The sequence below is a fragment of the Daphnia pulex genome, chromosome 7, assembly GCF_021134715.1.
Source record: "Daphnia pulex isolate KAP4 chromosome 7, ASM2113471v1".
Classification (NCBI taxonomy): Eukaryota; Metazoa; Arthropoda; class Branchiopoda; order Diplostraca; family Daphniidae; genus Daphnia; species Daphnia pulex.
Window position 1 is genome coordinate 3,609,553 of NC_060023.1, and position 20,729 is coordinate 3,630,281.

The 20,729-nt window shown below is 38.1% G+C and overlaps 7 protein-coding genes across 7 annotated transcripts; 4 read left to right on the plus strand and 3 right to left on the minus strand.

The window, feature by feature from the left end:
* Positions 1-586: 586 nt before the first annotated feature.
* On the plus strand, positions 587-1,350 carry LOC124198446 (50S ribosomal protein L27-like). The gene is made up of 3 exons (XM_046594282.1): positions 587-771; positions 837-1,015; positions 1,079-1,350. Exons 1-3 carry the CDS (start codon positions 732-734, stop codon positions 1,286-1,288), a joined length of 429 nt encoding a protein of 142 aa, XP_046450238.1. The 5' UTR covers positions 587-731; the 3' UTR covers positions 1,289-1,350.
* A 10-nt stretch (positions 1,351-1,360) lies between these two features.
* LOC124198441 (chromatin assembly factor 1 subunit A-B-like) lies at positions 1,361-4,660 on the minus strand. Its single transcript, XM_046594276.1, has 9 exons — positions 4,484-4,660; positions 4,359-4,412; positions 3,905-4,293; positions 3,377-3,832; positions 3,098-3,290; positions 2,866-3,044; positions 2,685-2,804; positions 2,133-2,616; positions 1,361-2,067 (listed from the first exon to the last, which is right to left on the minus strand). The coding sequence occupies exons 1-9, from the start codon at positions 4,512-4,514 to the stop codon at positions 1,493-1,495; spliced, it is 2,481 nt and encodes an 826-aa protein (XP_046450232.1). The 5' UTR covers positions 4,515-4,660; the 3' UTR covers positions 1,361-1,492.
* A 41-nt stretch (positions 4,661-4,701) lies between these two features.
* LOC124198443 (L-allo-threonine aldolase-like) lies at positions 4,702-6,748 on the plus strand. Its single transcript, XM_046594278.1, has 8 exons — positions 4,702-4,885; positions 5,094-5,211; positions 5,266-5,438; positions 5,498-5,680; positions 5,755-5,871; positions 5,940-5,967; positions 6,029-6,078; positions 6,143-6,748. Exons 1-8 carry the CDS (start codon positions 4,727-4,729, stop codon positions 6,581-6,583), a joined length of 1,269 nt encoding a protein of 422 aa, XP_046450234.1. The 5' UTR covers positions 4,702-4,726; the 3' UTR covers positions 6,584-6,748.
* On the minus strand, positions 6,585-9,358 carry LOC124198442 (eukaryotic translation initiation factor 3 subunit D-like). The gene is made up of 11 exons (XM_046594277.1): positions 9,105-9,358; positions 8,792-9,044; positions 8,667-8,734; positions 8,480-8,607; positions 8,276-8,408; positions 8,064-8,211; positions 7,878-8,002; positions 7,601-7,813; positions 7,399-7,541; positions 7,071-7,339; positions 6,585-6,706 (listed from the first exon to the last, which is right to left on the minus strand). The coding sequence occupies exons 1-11, from the start codon at positions 9,210-9,212 to the stop codon at positions 6,696-6,698; spliced, it is 1,599 nt and encodes a 532-aa protein (XP_046450233.1). The 5' UTR covers positions 9,213-9,358; the 3' UTR covers positions 6,585-6,695.
* A 585-nt stretch (positions 9,359-9,943) lies between these two features.
* On the minus strand, positions 9,944-11,837 carry LOC124196566 (cytochrome b-c1 complex subunit 2, mitochondrial-like). The gene is made up of 6 exons (XM_046591695.1): positions 11,668-11,837; positions 11,443-11,597; positions 11,197-11,388; positions 11,018-11,132; positions 10,581-10,956; positions 9,944-10,513 (listed from the first exon to the last, which is right to left on the minus strand). Exons 1-6 carry the CDS (start codon positions 11,707-11,709, stop codon positions 10,074-10,076), a joined length of 1,320 nt encoding a protein of 439 aa, XP_046447651.1. The 5' UTR covers positions 11,710-11,837; the 3' UTR covers positions 9,944-10,073.
* A 26-nt stretch (positions 11,838-11,863) lies between these two features.
* On the plus strand, positions 11,864-14,642 carry LOC124196567 (WD repeat and FYVE domain-containing protein 2-like). The gene is made up of 9 exons (XM_046591696.1): positions 11,864-12,037; positions 12,457-12,657; positions 12,719-12,860; positions 12,939-13,144; positions 13,220-13,504; positions 13,573-13,678; positions 13,750-13,840; positions 13,905-14,146; positions 14,218-14,642. Exons 2-9 carry the CDS (start codon positions 12,488-12,490, stop codon positions 14,263-14,265), a joined length of 1,290 nt encoding a protein of 429 aa, XP_046447652.1. The 5' UTR covers positions 11,864-12,037; positions 12,457-12,487; the 3' UTR covers positions 14,266-14,642.
* A 148-nt stretch (positions 14,643-14,790) lies between these two features.
* Positions 14,791-16,279, plus strand: LOC124196569 (nanos homolog 3-like). Its single transcript, XM_046591697.1, has 4 exons — positions 14,791-15,230; positions 15,360-15,727; positions 15,795-15,912; positions 15,983-16,279. The coding sequence occupies exons 1-4, from the start codon at positions 15,206-15,208 to the stop codon at positions 16,072-16,074; spliced, it is 603 nt and encodes a 200-aa protein (XP_046447653.1). The 5' UTR covers positions 14,791-15,205; the 3' UTR covers positions 16,075-16,279.
* The last annotated feature ends 4,450 nt before the right edge of the window (positions 16,280-20,729 follow it).

The following is a 20,729-nucleotide window of genomic DNA, read 5'->3' on the forward strand; positions in this document are numbered from 1 at the left end:
AATAATTAAAAGTTTTATTCCTCAAATATTCAGAGTTAAAAGACTTGTTCTATGATTTACATATTTGTTCAGTGTGCTTTTGCTACATACTAAGGAAGTTGCGCCTTTTATTTGGGTTAAAATTTTTTTGCCGTGTCATTAGAGAGATACACACGGCTAAGCGCTAAGGTAAAGCTTAGACTTCATTTAGGCCTAATAACCAACCGCTGACAGACTAACGAACCATATTATTTATAATAATTTGTAAATAGCCTACTACGTAAAGTCTCTGATTGACTCAGATATTAGACGTTTCTTCGGGCAGCTTCGGGCTTCTTCATTTTTACATGATCGCCACAAGCACGAATCTTGGTCTTAGCCTACCCATATATGTTTAAATTTTTATGTTTTATCACTGTGTAATTATTTTGAACGGAGCCGACGGAGCAAACAAAAACGGGAATGGGTCCTACAGTTTACAGGTCTATAGCTCTGCATAAAGCAGCGCCCCTTGCGGACTCTGATCGAACACTAGCTCCATTCGCACAGATATATTGGGGAGTTCAGCAGGCCACAGCATATAGTAACAATAGACGGCATGGTAATTATTGTTGTCTGCTTCAAACAGTCAGATTCAGGCATTCAGCACAGACAGAAACTCGGACTTGCAGAGTGTGTTCTAATAAGATTCTAAAGTGGCAAACATTACCCTATTGTTATTTTAAACTTCAACAGTTTTCGACGTCTAGAAAATGTCATTATTAACACAAATTTTAACAAACTTACAACCTTGTAATATATTTGATTCATACAATTAAAAATTTTATCCAAATAATATTCAATTCTGAAATAATAAGGTAAAACTCTGAATTCTGCTGTACGCTGGGCTTCGAAGAAGGCTGGCGGTTCCTCAAGGAATCCGAAAGGACATGCCCCTGGTAAGCGTAGAGGAATCAAGACTCAAGATGGGTCTAAAGTAACACAAAGTTCAATTTTGCTACGTCAACTTCATATTCGCTGCCATCCTGGTCTCAACGTAACTATATCAATCTGTTGATTTTGCCAAATTGGAAAGAAATTAATTTTCATTTAATTGCAGGTTGGGATGGGCAAGGATGGTTCTCTCTATGCTCTGCAACCAGGAAGAGTACTTATAACTTGTGAGAAGTTTGAACCTAATTTTGACAAATATTGGACCAATAAAGCCTATGGATCAAGGAAAGAGAACATGAATAATGTTTATAAAAAATACTTCCATGTTATCCCTGAACCTCTAGAGCCAAAGTTTAAATTAGTTGATGTAATTTAAGTGTAATTTGTGTGCTTGTGGTTTAGTGAAGGCAATTAATAAAGTCAAGTCTATAAAAAGAAGATTTTCATCTCGTAGTAGAAATTTCTGTGTATCCAACGTTGTTTCAGAAAAAAAGATACTTCCCACATTTAAACATATAGATTTTGCAGGGAAATAAAACCGTATTCTAAACATAAAATTACTTAAAAGGAACGACACAAATCACTCAACAGTAAAACATTTGACCCCATCCATTTCCACTGCGTCGTCGTCTATATTCTCTGATGATTTTGACAATGCCTCCTTTGCACTCATTTTCTTTAAGAAATTGGTTAATGGAGTTGTTTTAGTATCACTCTTGGGTTTCTTGGTTGCAGATGTTGGAAGACTAATCAACGAGATGCGTTTTTTTGCTTTAGGAGTTGAGAAAATTGGTTGCTTAGCTGGCTCATTTGAATTTTTCTCCGATTCTGGAAGCTCGTTCTCCTGCGATGAAGGGACTCTGTTTGCTGATAAACTAGCTGGCTGAACAAATTTCTTTATGAGCGACACGCGCGGGGTCTTTGCTGGTGGGGTGTCCTCCTCAGTTCTAGAATCGTCGGCCTTGCGTCCTCGCTTTTTCGTCTCGGTAGCGAATTCCCAAGTATTAATGACAGATAATTCAGTGAGATTGTAACGATCAAGAACATCTGATTGCACGAGCCAACACGTTCTTCCATTCATTGCTCCGACTTCTGTACATTTGCTCCATGACGCAATTTCAGTAATTTTGGCTAATATTTGTGCTTTGGACGGACCTAAATTCATACCAAATACTAATATAATAGTGAAAGCACGAAGATTTTATTTGAATAATTATTACCACTCTTGTTTTCTTCGGCTCTATTGCGTTCCAAATGCAACTGAAACTCTTTAACAATCGTGAGTTTGCTGTAAGAGCTTCCATGAAGGACGCGAATAAGGGCTGGGATATCACTGTCACTGACACGCCGCTTAGATGCTTTATTCTCACTTCGGGCAACGTCATCGGCCATTGGTGATTCTCCATTTTCGCAGTTCAATTCACTGGAAACAAGTTTGATGGGAAGTGAATCACATAATACTACAGTTGTGTAGCGCTGAAGAACTTTTAGATGCTGCGGTTCATTGTTCAGGTCATCCCAGCAACAACCGATCAAGCTGGGTTTGATGTGACACGTCTTCTCCTTCAACTCTCTCTCAAATTGCTCTTCCTTTAACTTGAGTTTCATTTTGGCTGCAGAGGGGGATAGAGCTCTCTCATCTTCATCCTTCTCTCCTTCTTCGTCGCTCAAGTATCCATGGGGTACAAGGAATTCATTGTCTACCTATGAATAAAAATGCTTGTAAGGAGCCAGTGAAAGATTTTTTAAAATTCTCGTTCCAACAAACGAACATCATAATCATCGGCTGGCTCTTTTTCTTCGCCTTCACCTTCCGAATCGGTCAAAGATTCGCCCGGTTCAACTTCCTCCTCCCATTCATCATCAGAATCGACATCGTAATCGAATATGATCTATAGTAATGATGGAGTAAATTATTTGCTTCATTAATTTTGTCTTTCGAATTGTGTATACCTCTTTGCCGAAAGGACGTCTTGGGCCCACTGAATTACTAGATTTTCTCCAGGTTCCCCAATAAGCAGGACGACGATTTTCACAAAACTTCAATAACTTGGGCCGCATTTTTTGAGAGACAGCATGGACGATCGTTACAATGCCTTCGTTGTTGATGGAGGCTTCCGCTTCGTCCTCGCCTATATTCAACGATACTTAATACGTTTCCGACATGAAGATAAATTTCACCTACCAATCACTTCCACATCATTATCCTTATCAAGCGGCCAAGTAGCACCACAACTTCTTCCTTTGTTTTCTCTGTACTGACGAGGATTTAATTCAGTTGTAGGTTTCGACTTTTGCAGGATTTGCTCCAAATTTTCCTTTCTGGGAGTATCAAATTCCGTTCGAACAGTAGGGGCTAATTTCATGTTTTCTTTGATCTGTACACGGGTATCACACAAAAATATGAAAACGTTACATCTTTGGAATAAGAATAGCAAAACATATCTTATTAATGAAAACTTACCTGGAAAGGTGGGAACGCTAAGATACAGGTTAATGAATTGTGCCATGAAGGTTGGTCATCACTCTTGGCCGGGGTTGTTTTCTTTTGAGTGAAAAAATTTGTAAACACTTGAGAGAGTCTTTCTTTTTTCCGCCGTTCCTCATCTTCTTTTTTCTTTTTGTCATTTTCCTTCTCTTCTTCTTTTCGTTTCTTCTCCTCTTCTTTTCTCTTCCTTTCAGCCTCTTTTTCTTCCTCTTTTTTTCTCTTTTCTTCTTCTTTACGTTTTCTTTCTGCCTCTTTTTCTTCTTCTTTCTTTTTCTTTTCTGCTTCTTTTTCTTCCTCCTTCTTCTTCTTTTCTTCTTCTCTCTTCTTCTTCTCAGCTTCTCTTTCTTCGGCTTTCTTTTTCTTTTCCTCTTCCTTTTCTTTTCGTAAGCGTTCTTTTTCTGCTTTCTCCTCTGCAATTTTTCTTTCTCTCTCCTACACCAGATTAAAAAAAAAAAAAAAATTAATGTACACTTTTTAAAATAAATGAAATAGTTTCGTTATTACCTCCTTGGTTTCTTTGGATTTTTCAGACCTTTTCTTTCCTCGGTCTTCTTGCCTTGGAGTGGATGCTTTGCCTGGCAGAGTCTTTCCTAACTCATCATTCGATACACAACTAACATCAAGCTCACTTTCCTGCTCATCTTCAACCATTGAAGCATCTGGAATACTAACTGATTCATCGGAATGATCAGCTACCAGTGAACAAGATTTTGATTTTTCAGTTTCAGTTTCAGCAATTTTGATTATTTCCACATCAGAAGAGTTGTTGTCAACTCCATCAACCTTATCCACCTTTTTCTGGCCAGTTACAGTTTTTGCTTTTGTTACATTGTTATCACTCACTTTGGCTGTTGAAGTATTTTTGTTGTCAATGGATGAAAACGACAACTTTGCTAAGATATTTAAAGAACATTAGAAACAAAACTTGAAAAACAAGCATTCAAAATGTGACCTTTACCTTGTTTTAGGTTCTTCCCTTTTCGAGTTTTTGGACTCCTACCATCGCTCATTTCTATATCCGAAAAGAGTATATAAACATTTAGAAATGTGTATTAAAGAGTATAAACAAATTATGATTTTCACCAGTTGAAGTAACTTGAGCAGCTTTACTCATTCTCGACTTTTAAAAATAACAATCAGGACCAAAATTTCACTCAAATCTGGGTTGTTTCCTGAATTTTTACAACTTGGTTGAAAACCACCAGACTTCCACGACAATGCTCCTCGATCTGACTGTTGGCGCCAGAATTTCTGTGTATTGATATGCAGTAGTTTGTGTCGACGCTAGGTGGCAGCATACCTCACGTCAACTTGGAAAATGTGAAAATGTCATTGAGCCGGCTGTCATTAATAAGGGAGACGATATTTAGTTCAAAGTCTCAATTGGTGAAACATATTGCCACTAAAGCTAATACCAAAATGTCTGCAGTCATGACAGGGTATGGTAATGCAAAGCTGATAACTGGAAATGGAATTCCAACAGAAGTGAGTAGTCCTAATGTATTTAATATTTATTTTCAAATGTATAATCAGGTAACCCTGCTGTTTCCCATAATTCCACTTCTGTTAGTATTGGTTATATTTGATCTATGGTTTGGTTTTTTGAAAGATGTCTAAGGGTGATACTTATGACTATTTTACCATGCTTATGGCCATCAGTATAATTTGTAACAATGATCTTTAATGTCGACAGGCTACTGTGATCGACTTTCGTAGTGATACTGTAACTAAACCAAATAATGAAATGAGGACTGCAATGATGAATGCTGATGTTGGTGATGATGTCTATGGAGAAGATCCTACTGTCAATGGTGAAAAATTTTAATTAAATGAGATTTTACTATTTCTTATCTTGGCTTGTGTAGAATTGCAGAAATTAGGAGCACAGCTTATGGGCAAAGAAGCTGCCTTATTTGTTCCATCAGGTACAATGTCCAATTTAATTGCTCTCTTGACCCACTGTAAATTAAGAGGTAGTGAAGCAATTGTTGGTGATGAAAGCCACATACTGCACTATGAACAAACAGGGGCAGCACAGGTAAATAATAAGGAAGAAAAAATATTTTAATTTCATATTTTAAATCAAATCATCAATAGTTTGGAGGAATTAACCTTCGTTCAGTGAAAACTTTTGCTGATGGCACTTTAGACCTGGAAGAAGTCAAGAAAAAAATTCGCAACAGCAAAGATGCACATCAATCCCACTCAGTTTTGCTCTGTGTTGAAAATACTCACAATCGTTGTGGTGGCAGGATTGTTCCGCAGAAGTGGATTGTTAAGGTTATTTTTTCACCACTCAGTTCAAGCTGGAATATTTTTCAGTCCTATTGAAAGTTGGAATTTTTATTTAACAGGCAGGCCAACTGGCTAGAGAAAACAACATGAAATTTCATTTGGATGGTGCACGAATTTTTAATGCAGCTGTTGCTTTAGACGTTTCAGTGTCCGAACTGGTAGAGCCTTTTGATTCGGTAAAAAAAAATTTTATCTACTATTAAAAGATAATCGTAGACTTAATTTGCATTCTATCTTCAACTAGGTATCGGTGTGTCTCAGCAAAGGATTAGGTCTGTGCATTAAGTGTATCAAATGCGTAGTTATTTTTTAACTTTTTTATTTTATTTTTAGGAGCTCCAGTTGGTTCTCTACTTATTGGAACGAAACATTTCATTGAAGAGGTATTCAATAACATTGTTTATATAATTGCAAAATGTCTCTACCTTACATAATTCTCATACTCAGGCTCATCGTTGTCGAAAAGCACTTGGAGGAGGAATGCGGCAGGCGGGTATTTTGGCCGCAGCCGGAATTTTGTCACTTACAAAGGGACCTACCAGGTTAGCTCAAGATCATATTTTCACCAAACAATTGGCTGTTACTGCGCAAGAGGTTGGAAAAGGCGTTGTGGAAGTTGATCTAGATACCGTAGAAACGAATATGGTTATGCTAAAAGTCGAGCCCATATCAGGTGCTACCCCTAATTCAATTGTGAAAAGATTTGCTGAATCTACTGAAAAGGAAGTTCACGCGATCGGTCAAGATATTCGTTTACTTGCTTACCCGATGACTGAAACGAACATCAGAATTGTTGTTCACTGCAGTAACACACCTGAAGACATCAAACTCGCTCAAGACAAATTAGGGTATGTTTTTGATGAAATCAAACAAAGTAAAGCTGTATAAGTAAACTGGAAGCTTCATAAGTGCTTTATTCCATGTAACGATCATTACAAACGTAGTACTGTTGTAGATTGGGGAATTGGTGGAAGAGCTGTTCTTTTGTTTGTATCAGCCGTTACTCGTCTTCTATTCATGTGTAAAAAATAAATACATTATTATTTACCATTTCGTGGTTGACGTTATGAAATCATGCGTTTAATAGCGCCTTTTTTAAAGCTACCTTAAGTCATGTCGCGTATCTAATTAGGTTTTTTTCCCCCAAGAAGCCAAGCACTTCCACTAGTGGTTAGATATTATACATATATACAAAGCTCGAGCTACGAATTCAAGCAAAACGTAACACGGCGTACAAATGCAGGGAAATTTGATTAACTGCTTGGACGTGTTTATTTAATCTTTGCTAGTAAAAAAAAAAGGGAGGCCAACACCCAAGCAAAAAAAGCAAGCCAGCAGTTACACACGCACGTTACGATATTGATTGGTTACAAACCTTCGCCTTCTTCGAAAAATGCTTCATCGTCGCTCTCAAACGTGTTATCGGGCACCTTGTAAAGGCGGATGACGGGCTTGTTAGGATCCTTCACCAACAAATATTTGCCATCCTCTTCCTTCATACACAAATCAATAATACAACGGAGAATGCCCCAAGCATTGTCCATGTTAAGGTTGATTTGCGATGCGAAATCTGACGGGCGGAACTGCTGTGTTCCAAGGATTACATGACGCGATGTATCTCGTAAGTGCATACGGGAAACATATCTGAAGTAAACAATATTAGTTACAATAATATTCGAGGGACAACAGGAGTCTTCACATACCCGAATTTAATCCAATCAGAGTTGGCGAGCAGAGCTTGCACAGTCCATTTTGCTAGCTTGCATGCATTATTCTTCAGCTCGTTGGCCAGAACAGCACCTCGCTGAGTGTCCAGTTTCTGGCGCCATTCGACTCCACCAGACAACTTGAAGTACAAAATCATTTTAAAGACACAGTTTCATTACGAACAGTGAATATGCATACCCTTGAGTCCCATTCATTAAGAGCTTTGATGTTGATAAATTGGTTATCACCAGCCGATCCAACGGTGACAGCGTCATGTTCGCAACGTGCCACCAGAACAACACCCCCATCTAAATCCCATTTACGGTAACGGTAAGCCACCGAGGCAACTTCACCTACTTCATCTTCCGAAATGAAGGGATTAGGCTCATCCAATTTGAATTTTTCTTCTCCCTACAAGATTATGAAACGACAAAATTAGGGATTTATGCCATTTTATAAAACCTATTATAAATACCATCTTCAGGACTTGTTGGGATAAATTATGATTAATAAAGGTCGCTTCTAGTGCCAAATTACGTGGGCTATTGATGCCCTCTTCTTGAGGAGGTTCATTGGATGTTTCGGATACAGTTAGCAGATCTAGGGAAAAGGGAAGATTATAGATCATTGCAAACTCCCTCAGTGGCCAAAAGGTACGTACCAAATTCCGAATCATCACGTTTATCAAAAAACAGTTTGCCACCAACTTTCTGGACGATTATGTCCCAACTATAGTTGGAGCGAATACTGCACATCAAAGTAGCCAAGATGGAATCAGTTGCGTAGACATTACCCTCAGTTTTTGCCAACTAATGAATTTGAGAATTAGCATACTACCACGCGTAAGACTTGAATGTGACTACTGTTTCTTACTTTGCGGATAATGGGGTCATCAGTTGTGGTGACCTTGTGAAAAATACGATCAATTCTTTGCAGTCTTCGTTCATTTTTCACAGTTACGCGGTCGTACTGCTTATCATAAAACTCGAGTTCACCACAAGTAAGTCTGGAAAAATAAAATAATATCATTATTTTAAAATCAGCATGTGAAAGGTTTTAGTTTAAATAGTTGATTACAAATCAGAAGCTTCCTTGCTAAGACGCAGAGAAAGTTTGTTGAGCCTGGGGAAATCCATCTCTTCAATGATTTTCCATGAAGGCTGAACAATAACTGATGATTCACGGTTTTTAACCTGAATTTGGCCCTACAAGTTTTTAAAAAATGAGTATGAGACTGAATAATCGGTAAGGTGAGAAGCTTTACTTGACGAGGTCCTCTATTATTCCACTTGTTCCTAGTCTGTCTCATTCGGTTATCCTTCATCTTGCCACCTTCAAAGAAAATGTATAAACAATCTGTTGCTATTAATTGCTATTTGAACACTTTACCTTTAAGTGGCACAGGCTGAGAATTCCTAAAGTTTTGTCTGCCTCTTGCAAGCCGTTGGTTGCGAAGGAATCTTCCTCTAGCATACATTGGTCTTGGAGTCCTTGCAGTATCCACAAGCTGAAAGCTGTTCTCTTCCTCATCATGCAGATAAGCATACTGGCTTCCACCAGCCCCTCCAGAGTATTTTCCACCACCATACTTGCGGTCTGTAAAGGAATAATTGATGCTGCTTCCACCAGCCCATTCCGACATCTAATAAATTAAACAAAACATCAGAAGAAGTTAATACAAAATTCGGCAATGAAACGTTACCTTCGAGAATGGTTGATATGGCATATCTTTGTAGCGGTCGGGAATACCTAAAGGTCCCCATCCGTCATTATTGTCTTGAGTCGCTGGTGGAACAAAATGCGCCGCCATGTTATACAATTTAACGTGACCTTATGAAAATAACTTTTCAGAATTTAGTCGTAGGCACTTTCTCACTAGACCGGCTGGCTGACAGCTTGCTACAAGTTAGAACATGGTAATCGCCATTTTAGTACCGGATGCTACGTATACCACTGTTGCCATTGTTGAAAATGATGTTTATACCTTTCTGCCGCTTTACTTTTTTCCACTGTTTTCCTAATAATTCCGAATTAGCATATCTTTAATTTCAATCACAAATTTTTAATTTAGACGCAATTATAATAAGATACTGAAGTATGAAAATCTTAAATCAGCTAAAAAATACAAAAAATATAATAAAAAAATGGCCAGAATACTAAATGACTAAATGTATTCTGATCTGGAATATGGTGTTTTTTATAAAATCCCTCCAGAGTCAAGCTCAGACTCAGATGAAGAAATATGTTACATTACTTTAGAAAGTTACACCAGATTGAACGTAAGATCACGGAAACCCCACACTTCATTAAAATATAAGTAAGCCCACTAGAGAGAAATGTTTTTTAATTACATATTATTGTTGTCTTTTCGAAGATAGCACAAATTTTCTTTCGAGAGTAGAGAATCATTACTTTCTCCTCCATGTATCTTCGTTTTTTAAATGAATGACGTATCAATCTTAATTTTGCGAAAGAGGAACATAAAGAGGAATTGTGAGGTAAGATTTTTCAGTATTAGAGTGATTAGAGAAACTGTGGATATTCTGTACAGGGCACGTGTATTCTTTCAGCTCTTAAGAATGATTAACCGTTCGATCTGGATATTTTCTAATGGGCCACTGTGCAAATATAGATATAGACTACATTATAATTCAGAGACCTATTCAAAATTTTATAATTCATCGACAAACGGGACGTTGCTCAGGTTTCCAATGGCAGCGACAGTTAGCTTGGCAGAAGCCAACCGGGAAGCTACAGCGTTGACGTCAGCAATTGAAACATTATCGACAGTAGAAAGAAGATCAGCCCGGTTGAGAAGCGCTTGCAGAGCCAACTCTTCAACTAACACACCAGTGTTCTCTTTGGCCATCAACAAGTCGGCTTTAAGTTGGGCTTTTGCACGGCTCAATTGGCTTTCGTTGACTGAAGCTGATCGCAAAACTTTTGTAGCGGCGGAAACAACTTTGCCGGCATCTGAGGCTGGGGCAGCGGCCACGAACCCAAATAGACCAGCATCGGAGTAGTTCAAATTCAAGGAAGAAACTGCACCAGCACCCAACACTGCTTGGTTTAGTTTTGATCCTGCTCCAGAACCATATTTAACTGGGATTCCTAGACAGTAACAAAGGAGTTATTTTGATAGACTTTTTAATTGTGGGAAGAAGGGGAATATGATTACCTGCACCCAATGCTCTCTGAAGAAGAGCAAATGCAACCATGGCTTTCGTGTCAGCCAGAGAAGCTCCGGGAGCAGCTACAGCCACATATGCTAAAGAACTGCTCGTATCCACACGTACTTCTCCTCCGTGTACTTTCGAAGGAGCCCCCGAGCAAGACTGACCAGCTTTAAGAGCCAAACTTTGGGCGTATGCGACCAAGCGATCGTGAGGAATACCAACTCCAACAACTGCAGCATTGTCTGCACGCAAATTGGCAGCCACAAAGCTTTGCAGCACTTCTGTTGTATGTTTCCCAACCAAATGTGAGGGGCAGAAAAGACTGTTGGCCAGTCCTGTACGGAAAGCTACCTTGTGAAGGAGTTCAATAACTTGTGTCTAAGAATTAAAATATTTGGTTTAACATTCTGTATGATGGTGAAGTATAAATGTGCAATACCTCAGGCTGAACTGCAGCCAAATCAAGCTTAATCTTGTACAGGTTATCAGACAGCTCCCAAGGTTTGAATACTTGTTGAGTGGCTGCATCAGCCAGTTTAGGCAGAACTCCATCACTGTGCAATGATAAAAAATTATTCATTACATAAATCTCAGCAAAATAGACTTGTAAAAACTTGCATTTGTTTGCGAGATGCATCTACGGAGTAGAGAACATGTTCACGACCAGAAGTGCAGGTCAAAGCAGCTCCAGCCTGATTGATTACACGTGTAAGGGAAAACTGGGTTGATTGTTTAGTACTTAGGCTGGATGTCATTCGCAAAAGATGAATGATTCCTTCTTTTCCTGATGGTTCATTCCGTGATCCAGCTCTAAAAAAGAAATTTTTTTATCACTTTAACAAGCACACAAATTCTATTTCTTACTTGAAAGCGATTCCAACACGAGAAAGGGGGGCGTTAGTTTCAATCGAAGTAACAACAATCCCATTACTCAGAGTGGTAGTTTTCACGGGTTCCCGAGGAACGGGAGAAAATTCCGTAGCGGCCGGTTTAGCAGCGGCTTGTGCAGCGAAGCCACGCTATTAAAAAGAAGTTATTATCCAATTGATCATTTCACTGAGGAAATTGCTTAAAAGTTGAATGACTTACAGTGGCTTTGACCGTTTGGGTACTTAGAAATTTCGATGCCATTTCTTCGATTGGTATACCCCAAACCAGCTGATTGTTTAGACCTGAGAAGGAATAATGGCGGATTTTCTACTTTTTATCACCTAGCGGACAAGTCGGTTCAGCAAACCGAAATGAAGTTTTTCTCACCAGGAGTTTCGACAAATATGTCCTAAAGCTTAATATTCCTTTCGCCAGATGGCGAGTTGAATTGCGAAATGCGTTTCGGCAACCACATCGTCTGTCAAGAAGAAAATCGTGTCTGTTTGTGTCTACTGTCTACCAATTTCGTTTCTTCTTATTGACTTGTTTACAAAATTCATCATCCGTTTTTCTGATTCAACTAGTCCATGTAAAAATTTATTCATTTTATGAAGTAGATCAATACTATTATTAAACATAGTGCAATCTAGTCCTAATATATTCTTGTTAGTTGTTTATTGATCTGTCATCTGGATTTTATTCACCTGCTTGATCTAATATGGCAAACTATTGATTTTGAGTATTTGAGTCATAGCTGAATTGCACTTTTCCTTCATGTATAGTCATAATAATCTATGCTTGTTAAGCTATTGGTATTAAATCATCGTTAATGTGTAAAAACTGCACAAACCTTGTTTCTATTTATAATCAGAAAAGGGGTGTATTTCCAAACCAACTGCTCAAGTGGTATACACACTGGTTGGAAAAATAGGAATGGATAGTTTGCATTATTATTTAATGTAAATCTTTACCAATAATATATAAACTTTTTATTCATGTATTACTCAGTCAGTCAGGTTGTTCATGAGAAACAATCATTATGGCAGCAGAAATCAAGCCAGTTCCTATTCTTGCAACATCAGCTGCAGCAACTAGATCGAACCAGAAGAAACCTATTCTATTGCACAAGATTGAGGGCTATGAAGAAACTGTGAATCAAGCTGTTATACTACCAGGCGAGGATGGTGTTGTGGCTGTCTGTGATGACAGGTTTTATACTATTTCATTTTGTTTATAATTTATGTACATAAAGAAATAAGTTGTCTCATAGGTCTGTAAGAGTCTGGTTGAAACGCGATTCCGGCCAGTTTTGGCCCAGCATTTGCCATTACATGCCATCAGGAGCAACATCTGTCTGCTTTACCAAAAAAGTCTGGAGAGTATTTGTTGGTCAAGAAAACGGCACAGTTTCGGTAATATTTTAAAATTATTTCTTGAATATTGAAGTTCCGCATATCTAAAGTCTCATCTATTTGGTTGTTATTGTACAGGAATTTGTACTGGCCGAGGATTATAACTCGCTTACACACAAGCGGGACTATCTATCACATCACGCCCGTGTGACCCAAGTGCACCACGCTCCGACTCCTTCGTGGATACTTAGTGTTGGTCGTGATAAATGGTTCCAATACTATTGCGCAGTATCAGGCAGACGCCTTGGTGGTCACATTTGTCCAGCGTGGGCATACTGTTTGGAGTAAATCTAAAGACTAAAGAAGATTTGTTCTGAAATTCATATATTGATTTTGTCGATGGTTTTCTGTTGTAATAGATTCGATTTCGCATCCCGCCATGTATTTGTAGGCGACGCTTCTGGTCAGATTACCATGTTAAAGTTGGATCCCCAACCGGACTTGGCCACTAGTAATACCACAACTGAACAGCAGGCTGTTGGAGTTCAACAAATCACCGTCTTTAAAGGACATTCTGGTCCAGTTCGTTCTTTAGCCTGGGATGCTGGTCATCAGTTTTTGTTTTCTGGAAGCGAGGATAAAGGCATCATCGCTTGGGACATTGGAGGCCAGCAAGGGACGGCATATGAACTTCAAGGGCACAAGTATAAAGAATAATTTCCGTTTTGTGACTGACATTGTTTTGCTTTATTTTAATATTTTTTATATTTAGGAATAAAGTCATGGCTGTATGTTTTTCTCCCACTGGCCGTAAACTTGTTTCCGGAGGAGAAGACTCCATGTTGTGGATATGGAACATGAAAGCTAAACGAATAGAGGTGGAATAACGCCTTAATGATTTAAAATTTCCAATACGGTATCGGGTTATTAAATTCGATACTTTATTTAGACTTCTGAATGGACCGAGTCCAGTACTTGCCAAAGGTGCAGTCGTCCATTCTTTTGGAATTTGAGGGGGATGTTCGATCAGCGTCAACTAGGTAGGATCTCAATGCCTGAGTTAACGTAGAAGTTAAATTATTTCAATTGCATGACTATACGTAGGTCTTCGACAACATCATTGTCGGCAATGTGGGAGGGCCGTATGTGATGACTGCTCACCACATCGCTCCGTTTTACCTGCAATCGGTTATGAATATGAGGTACGAGTTTGTGTCGAATGCAACAAGAGTCTCACCGATGCAAATCGAGTATCGTTAGCCGTTTGTCAAGAGGCTAAACACTCAATTCTCTGGCTTAATTTGGACGAAGAGCGCGGTCGACTTCTTACTCTTGGCCATGATCGTGTAAGTTTTCATCCATTATACTTTTCTTTTAGTGATGGGGAAGGATTTTATATTGGAACTTTGTCATGTAGATTATGAAGATCTGGGATGTTTCTTCTCTCCTGAAGAACGACGCTTGAGTTTAATATCCTGATATATATCATTTGGCTGTGATCGTTTAAATTTCATCGTCATAAACCCTTCCCGCCTGTTCTCACAGCTATTTGTAATTTTCATTCCAATGCGGTCTGATATTGTATTCTCTAACCGTGCCCTCCCTCTCCCCTCCCCCCCCCCCTGCACCTGTTATATTTTGGTGAGATTTGTGGATAGTTAATATTCGTTTCGATGAATATCTTTGTTTCTTTGTTTGCTATATGTTCTAATCTGCAGCTTGCAGTAATTTTCTTTGGCAAAATCGGTCATCCTCCCGTTGTGCTCCTCCTCAACATGTGCGCCTTAAGCCCTTCATGTATATCCAATTTGAACTCGAATAAAATTCATTAATTAAGATAAATTAATTAATATTTTCGAGTGCCAAATTGATATAAATGTTAATTGTCATCGAGTAAACTTTAAACGTGAAAATAATTCTTATACTGAACAATTTTATCGAAAATTGTAAAATATCTGGTTATGTGGATGTATTTGAATGCGTAAAAAATATCATAGCCAATCAATAGCAAATTTTGATTTTTAGTTCTGAGACATTTAGTTTGGAAATGTGATTAAAAAATAGTGTGATAAAGCAATTCTTGGAGAAGGTTGGAGGAAGAGAAAGAGGTAGACATACAGAATCCTGTGAAGGGGGTGGGAAATAGTTTCCTCGTTCGCGCTGATTGGCGCAGATGTTGACTGGCTCAGTCCCTAGAGGGTCGGAAACGTGGGAAAGAAGGGTAGTGGTAACCTGTGAGACACAGAATTCAAAACTCTGAAACAGCATTCGAAGGTTTAAAACGAAAGGAGCAAGTCGTTAGGTGAAATTGTCCAACATTTTCTGTTTGTCACCAAGTGTTATTATTTAGTAAGCGTCTACTGTTACATCTTACATACACGACTTGTATTCTTAAATCAGCAAAAATGATTCGACATCAGTATCTTGCGGGTAAAAGTTTTACCTACTTTTTTCTTTTCCGAAATGCGAATTTTTGTTTTCGATCTCTGAATTCTTTTAACTATTAATTACTAGTGAATTTTAGTTAATATCTATTTTGATTTTGGTTCTATTTATTAGGCAGAGCATTAACAAAGAAGTCTGTAGCAACAACTATCCAGTCTATTGAGGAGGATGAAGGATATGGCACTTCTTCTCCCACCATAGACAGCCCACAGTTGAATAACAACATTTTCACTTTCGTAGAGCCTTCTGTTGGTCCTACTGCTCCACCTGTTAGTAAGGTTTCGGAAGATGAATGGTCTTCCCTGGAAAAGGAGTTAAATCAAGTTCTGAATATGCAGCCGTTGACTGAGTCTCGTGTCAAACCTCCAAGTGTATTTAAACTTGGATCTACCAAAATGTCAATCTACTCCACCACTGCTGCGAACAAGCAATCTCGAGTTAATTGTCAATTTTGCGCCAAAAACGGAGAAATTCGCAGCGTGGTATGTTCAAATTTCGTAGACCATTTCTGAAATTGGAAATCTAACTAAAATGTCTTCATTCTTCAAGGTTGAGTCCCACACCTTACGCCATCCAATCACCCGTGCTATTATTTGTCCAGTATTGCGAAAGTACGTTTGTGAGATGTGCGGGGCAACAGGCGACAACGCTCACACCAAGTTTTATTGTAATACATTTTAATTTTTAGTTAATGATTCACGACAGTTTGTCTGACTTAATTCATCTAATTGTCTTAGGTCCGGAAAATCGCAGCCGGAAGATAGCGCCCATGGCTATCCTGCTGAAAACTACCCGCAACAACGCAACCGGTAAACGGACTCATATGTGACCCCGAATACAATTCCACCACTCCGGGAATTTAACTTATTGTTTCTTTGGCACTGAAATTAAGCGATATGCATTTTGTGATCGTATCTAACATCCCCCACATGAAATCTGGAAAAGTTGTAATGAGTTTAATCGTGATTTAATTTCTAATTGTCAATTTTTATGTGATCGAAATATGGATCTGAAAATAAAGAAAAATAGCTGAATTTTGAGGCAAGAGATCGAAAAAGGAAATAATTAATTAGTACTTAAATAGATTACAATTAGATGCAATGCAATCTTGTCCTCTCTTCGGTCTACTACACACTTGGTAACACCGAATCTAATTGAATGACAGGATCGAGTATTATGCATATAGACATGGCCTATCTGCTGACAATGACTGGAATCGTTCGGGAATTGTCTGAACATGGAAAACAAGAGACGAAGGATGAACCTCGCAGCTATATGTGTGTGCTGTTTGTTGTGTTGTTATTTTCTCTCCTGTGTGTATATACCTGCTATATACGTTTGTTCTCCATAACCTTGATGGAGAGTCACGCAGTCACGGGCTTTTGCCATGGTTTATTGCTGTGTCTCTCTCTCTCTCTGCTCCAACATTATCTTGTACACTAGGCCTATTTTACTTTCCCTCTTTTTTTTCACTTGCGTTTGTGTTCGCTGTTGCGTCATCATTGCATCACGTCGAGCGCATCCTTTCCTCCTTTTTTCTTCTTCTTCTTCTTGGTGGTGTATGACTAGATTGTGTTAGACAAAGACCTCATCTCTTTTTCAATTGATGGTGTAGACTCTCTCTCTCTATATATAGCTAACTTGATGATAACGGGAGACACACAACTCCGATTATTCTCACTCTCCTTTCTAATTGTATATAATATATGTACCTTGGATCTATACCACAGCATAGTTGGAGTATTGCATCACACTTAGATGGGTCATGGTTCGTGTAGGAAGATTGCAATAACGCAGGCTTAGGCTAATATACTATATATAAGTACTCAAGCAGTTAATTTCCCAAATTATATTTCACAGATTTTAAATGTACGCTGACGAATAAAACCTATTACACATACAATTTTCACGAATACGCCTGTTATATTCGGATGGAAATTTTTAAAAAAAAAGTTTAATTTCTCCAGGAGAACTGAATTGAATTTGAACTTTTTGACCCGATTTGCAGCATCGGGAAAAAAAATGTAAAATGACGGTGAGACATTTAAATAAGAGAAATCCGAGCACAGCAATATAGGTCCTTGAAATCTTTTCCCCCAAAAAGTAGAAAGAATATAATTACAGCGTCGGCTTCATCGGCTTGATGTTTACGGTAGACCAAAGATCGTTATAAAACACCGGTTTATATGTAGCTTTTATTCATTCGCATTATAAATATGCATAGCCCTACGGCGTAATAAAGTTGGGGCGAGGTGCTGGTATCATCCGACTTCAGTAATTGCGACCATCTAGTAAAATTCTGAATCGTTCTGAATTAGCGCATAAATACATTTTACGTGAATTAACCTTCTACTGACATTGCCATTTGAAAAGTTCGCTGCATTTTATAAAGGGGTGATTCCATATGAAAACGACCAAAACCTGTAGCGACCATCTCACGGATTTGATCGCCACTATAGGCTTTTTCGATTCATATGAATAAAAAAAAAATTTCTTCGAAGGATTTTGAAAAAAAATGGCGCGTTCGCCTGGCGCGAACGTTCGATTTTTTAAAAAGTCCGCTTGACCATATAATCATTACATTTTTTTTAGCATATTGGAATGCGATTATTGGCTCATTTATCTATCAGAACATGTTCTCATAAGGATAAACTATTTTTTAAGACCAAGCGCGACAAAATCAAAGGTTGCACCACCTGGTGGCGCGAAATTTAAAAAGTTAAAAAATGAGCAAATTTGATGTGATAAAAGGTTAAGTTAAAACTGACGTAGGTTCAAAAAAATAAGTGAAAATGTAAACGAGAACTTTGTCAATGTGTGGTCTAAATTTGAAACTCGTAGCTTAAGTTGAAAGTATTATTTCTTAATTTTAAAAGTACAACAAAATTTTTTTTTCTCAAAATTGACGTTTTTCAACTTAAAAAACGGGAATGACAGGCCTTTTAAATAATTTAAGCTGGAAAAATAATACTTACTTACTGTGATTGACTCTTTTATTTCGCTTTTATAGCTTTATAAGTACACAAGCAATGTGCATTCAGGGGTTGGGGCTTAAGCTCATAGTTCACCCTAATCACCCAAATGTCCACAAGGCAGCGCTGATCAGCAGGTCCGACTACTGGCTTCAGCCGAGATAGCCAATTCCAACCATAAGTTCCCCCACCATACTAATACACCATGCCTAGACTGGCAACGTTCTCTGGAAACCCCTTCTCAAAAATTGGCAGCCCTGCTTGGAACATATTCCCGTAAACATTCAGGCAGAATGTAACGGCAGTCACACTCAGTAAGTGATAGCTCCGCAACTTATCTTAACTTATCGGAATCACCTAGATTGCTGGCAATAGTTGAAACTTGTCGAACGTTAAAAATACAATTAAGAACACTATCTGTATAAACATGCACAACACATAATAACACAACCTTCGAACACTACGGAACAAAAACCAAACCCGATATATATTTCTTAATTGCAAGCAAATTTTGAGTCTTTCCAATGCAACACTGGCATAGTGCGATAGGGTCATATTAGCATTTCTGAAATTGAATTGTTTAGATTAGTTTCCATCCAAGTTAACATAAAATACATGCATCAACTTTACATGGTTTCAGTGAATATCATTTCACGTAGTTCATCTTCAGCAAAGACAAAATCTGGGTACCCATGCCCAATGATCCAGTCCTCCACACCATGAAGGGGGGCGACCAATTTCCCAAATGGGTAACATTGAGATGACAAGTTAGTCGCAGCATTCTGAACTTCTTCGATTAATCTTTGGCTGAACACCCAGTCCTTCCAGACAACTTTCTTCTTTTCAGGAGACTGGTTGTGCATTTGAATCCATCTGTGTAAGATTAGAATAAGACAAACTTGAATACTTTTCCAATAAAATTAAGCAGTATAAGGATAAGGATAAGGATAAGGACTAAAACAACCTTTCCGAATTTATTGATTAAGATTCAAGATATATCGAATTGTGTGGAAATTTTCCTTTTGCCCTCCCAGCCTTTATTTTAGGGAAGAGCTCATTGAAGAAGGAAATTAGGGATTTTTTGTACCTCTTTCTTCAGTTTCACTCTGCTAACGTGAACATTTTCCATTTTTACTTGGGACTAGTAACGATTTTTTTTGTCTTGAAAAATTGGGTGTTTGGGCAACAGTCATGTTTGATCAGGGTCCTCGCTATCTGATTCCAGGTTTGTATCTGAAAGGGATTTTTCAAGTTCTTTGATTTGATGTCATCTTTTTTTTCCTTTTCCTTCGGGTAAGAGATAGGGCGTTAGAACTAATAAAAAAATTAGCTTACGTTTTAAATTTGACGAATAAAACTAGGAGGTTGCGCTACTGCTGTTGCATCTGAATCTTATTCATCCGACTCAAGGAATGAGTCGGAGAATGCATGCTCTAGTTCGTCTACTTCTTCCTCATCTTCCTGGTTCTCCATAACTTTCTTCCTTTCCTCGACAGCTTTCAGTTTGTCCTTTTCCTTTTTTCTTCGATGGCTTTCTGTTTTTCTTTCTGTTTTTCTTGTTCTAGCCATTCTTCCAACATTTTTACCAATTCTTTAAATGGGTTCCTTGTTTCAGACTTTTTTCCTTTTTTCTTCTGGAATATTTTTTTTTGCTTTTGGGATTTTTTAGGCCCTATTGCCTGCAATTTCTTTTTCCAGCTTCTCAATTTGTTGTCTTCTTTTTATTTAGTTTTCCTTGAAACCGACGTAAAACTTGAAGTATTTTCCTCAGAAATGGTCAGTGGTCAGAAGTTGTCGACAAAAATTTTCTTAGCTATGTTCATATATTCATACTTAGCATTTCTCTACATTATTTCTAGTTTACTTTGTAATATTCAACTTTAACACTTTTCATTTTTAGATAATTCTATTACAAATTCAATCTGCCCAAATAAAACACTGTATTTGTAACACGAGTAAGATATACAGCAATCAAAGTTTACATTTGGTTTGTCGACTAATCAATCATGAAATTTCCGTGTCATTGTTTGTTACAAGGTTTGGATAACACAACCAACTTATTGGTGAAAACTAGAGGGTTGCAACTGTAAAGGGCGATTTTTAAAAAAATTTAGAAAATAGGGCCCTTTTTTTCGTAGCGCCATTACGAATGCACGGCGAACGATAAAATTTTCGCTCGGCGAAATTGGTACAGGTGATCCCATGTACAGGAGTAAAGGGATTGAAAATAACAAAAAGCCGATCCCCACATCCTGTTCATAATTTAGTTTCAACCTTACACTAAAAAACAAATGTTTTTTTTATATTAAATAAAAACGAGTGACACGTAGCGCCATAAGACGCCGTGTTAAATGCGGCCGAAATTGGTACAGTGTACAACTTTTCGTTGGTAGGTACTGTACATCATGAAGAAACATTAGGATGAAGAAAACCGAGTGAACCTTTACATTGGAGCGTAAGGTATCTTTTTCAAGGAGAGGGAGATAAAAATCTTTTACGCGTGGCAGGATTT